Raw genomic sequence first — 2,800 nt, forward strand, 5'->3', positions numbered from 1 at the left:
CACCATGGAAACAATAATTTATTTAAATACTCTCTGCTTATTGTAAAAGAAACATTAATGAGTGTATAAGTTTTCCATAATAAATAACAAAAAATACAGTTTGTTTCAGTTTTTTTCCCACGACGCTAGACATCAAACAGATCAAGGGCATGTCAGTGGCTAGGCTGCCGGCAGGGGACGAGCGGAGGGGGAGTGGAGAGGAGGGCTCGCTGCGGCTGGCGCCCGGCGTGAGGAAGCCCCGTCGGGGCACGAAACGAGCCCAGAGGCAGCGCAGGGCGGGAGCCGTACCGGCACCGCCGCCTGCGACCGGCCCCTGCCCCCGTTCATGGCTAAAACGGATACCTTAAACAGGGGAGGCTTCTGTTTTAAATCTATATATAAAAATTATTTATCCTTTTTTTTTTTAAATAGTTTTATTTTTTTAATCCCCAACATCAAAGTGAGGTTATCCGCAAAGGCACCTGTCAACTTTAAAAAAATAAAAAGTAAAGTTAACCAGAGTTCTGCACCGATAGTTTGATACAAATGTCGGGGAAGAAGAGGAAGATGGACGGAGAGGAGGGAGTGAGGGAGGTGAGTATTTGTTTCGCAGCGTGGCTGTTTTCACGGCGGGAGGGAGGGAGGACCCCCACGGGGCCGAATGCACACGGGCCCCTCCGCCGGCGGCAACGGGGCATGGAGCAGTTCCTCTCCTCCGGGATGGCCGGGGCCGGAGCCAGGCTTCACCAAAACACCAGTGCTGCACGTCGGCGTCCCGCGGCTGCCGGCTGCGGACCGCGAGCTCAAGTCTCTACTACAGCGCCTAGAAGATATTGCCGCTGCCGTGGTGATGCGGAGGCTGCGCCGGCTGCGGGAGGGGAGCGACCGCCGGCAGGTGCGCCGGGCCGCCGGGGGCCGGCGGGTACCACGAGTAACTACCGAGGAAGGCGGCGGCAGGGCTGGGGCTCGAGGTGCCGGCGCCGCCCGCGGTACGTGGGTGCGGAGCGAAGTCCCAGGCTGGGGGCGAGGAGGGAGACGGTGGCGAAGAACTGCGGCGGGGAGGCGGCTCCGCTGGGATCTCTCCGCTTTTCCACATCTTCTTGAACTTGGAGCGGCGGTTCTGAAACCAGATCTTTACCTGCGGGGAAAGGGGCGTCAGGCGGCCGCTGCCTCTGCGGCGCCTTCCCGGCGCCCAGACCGCCCGCGACGGTGCAGGGACACGCAGCTTTCGCAGCCCCGAGCACTCCCGGCGCTGCCTCAGCGCCGCTGCCTCAGCGCCTGCACTCCCACCCCGGGCCGTCGAGGCGCCATGGGCCGCCCTTCCTCCCACGCTCGCAACCGACTCGGCGGAGGGCGACAGGCCTCGGCGGGGCGGGACGTGCCCGGGGCCCCGCGGTGGAAAAGCCTTACCTGCGTCTGGGTGAGGCCGAGGGAGGCCGCCAGCTCCGCTCTCTCGGGCAAGGCGAGGTACTGGGTTTTCTGGAAGCGCCGCTGCAGAGCCGCCAGCTGGAAGCTGGAGTAGATGGTCCGGGGCTTCCGCACTTTCTTCGGTTTCCCGTTCACGATCCTAATCTCCGGCTCGCAGTCTTCCTTCTCTGCTGCGGCAGAAACGGCAACCCCAGTGAGGCGAGGCGCCCCCGCTATCTCGGGCCCTGCTCGCAGCTCGGCATCACCGCCCGCCCCGTCGGGGCGACCCACCGGGAACGAGCGCTCTCCCGGCCCACCCCGTGTCCAGAGCCCCGATCGCCTCCTCGCTAGGCTCACCGAGCCGTCCCCCACGCGGGGCTCGGACGTACCAGAGTCATTGTTGGCTGGGGAGGCCCTGCTGCCGTAGGGCCCGTAGGAGCCGTAGGCGCCCCCGTAACCCACGTCGTAGGCGGCCTTGGCAGAGTAGGGGGCGGTGCCGCCGCCCGCGTAGGGGTAGGAGCTCACGGGGCCGTAGGGCGGCCCGCTCGCTGCCCCGTGCTGCTGGTTGGTGTAGTAGCTGCTGTCGGTGGCCGTGGAGACGGGCAGCGTGGGGGACTCCTGCGGCTTGTGCAGGCCGCCGTGCTGGTGGTAGCTGCCGGCGGAGATCTGGCTGGTGTGCATGTCCGGCATCAGACTCTCCAGCACCCCTGTCATCCCGCGCCCCCGCCCGCCGGGGCACGGGTCGCCGCCCCGCGGCCGTCCCCTCCGGGGTCGGGCGGTCAGAGCCGCGCCACCATGCTCGCCGCGCTCCGCCGGGGCGGTGCAGCCGCGCTCCCGCCGCCGCCAGCGGGACGGACTCTGCGCGCCGCGCGCCGCCGGGACGGCATTTAACACCGGTCACGTGGCGCGGCGTACGTCACCTAGCAACAGCCAATGCGGAGCCCGCCCGCGCCGGCTCCCCGCGGGCTCGCGGAGTGCGGGACGGGAGCGGCGCCGGGCATGGGGACGAGCGGCCGCGGAGGCACCGGGGACCGGGACCTTCCCCATCGTACGGCTCAGGCTGCTGCACCTTTGGTTAGACTGGGCGGTCCGGTCCGCACCAGCGAGGGCTCGGGGCCGCGGCTCAGCCCGGCCGCTTCTGCCGTGCTGTGTCTGTTATGTGTGTCCCCGTCTGGCCGAAAACCCCAGGGAAAGATCCGAGCATCGGTCCCCCCGTAAGCGGCATCCCCACGCTGACTGCGGGGCGCGTTTGGGGTCCCTTTCAGTTATTGTGGCCCCAGGAGAGCGTGCACATTGCGGGAGATCAGTAACCCCCTTTTTGTGCCAGCGCGGCACAGCTTTCCAGTCAAATCTCCGTAACATTAGACGCGGAAGGGCGACATTCTTCCCTGCACGCGCGTTTTGTACAACAGTT

At 65.8% G+C, this 2,800-nt stretch overlaps 1 protein-coding gene across 2 annotated transcripts; it reads right to left on the reverse strand.

Moving 5' to 3' along the window:
- DLX2 (distal-less homeobox 2) lies at positions 1-2,249 on the reverse strand. Of its 2 annotated transcripts, none has more exons than XM_002196034.5 (3): positions 1,776-2,249; positions 1,390-1,574; positions 1-1,117 (listed from the first exon to the last, which is right to left on the reverse strand). In XM_002196034.5, the coding sequence occupies exons 1-3, from the start codon at positions 2,098-2,100 to the stop codon at positions 803-805; spliced, it is 825 nt and encodes a 274-aa protein (XP_002196070.4). In that variant the 5' UTR covers positions 2,101-2,249; the 3' UTR covers positions 1-802. The 2 variants fall into 2 exon arrangements, with proteins under 2 accessions (XP_002196070.4, XP_030133322.3); XM_030277462.4 differs by having other exon boundaries at positions 1,390-1,577.
- Positions 2,250-2,800: the final 551 nt, after the last annotated feature.

The sequence above is a fragment of the Taeniopygia guttata genome, chromosome 7 (assembly GCF_048771995.1).
Source record: "Taeniopygia guttata chromosome 7, bTaeGut7.mat, whole genome shotgun sequence".
In the NCBI taxonomy this organism is placed as follows: domain Eukaryota; kingdom Metazoa; phylum Chordata; class Aves; order Passeriformes; family Estrildidae; genus Taeniopygia; species Taeniopygia guttata.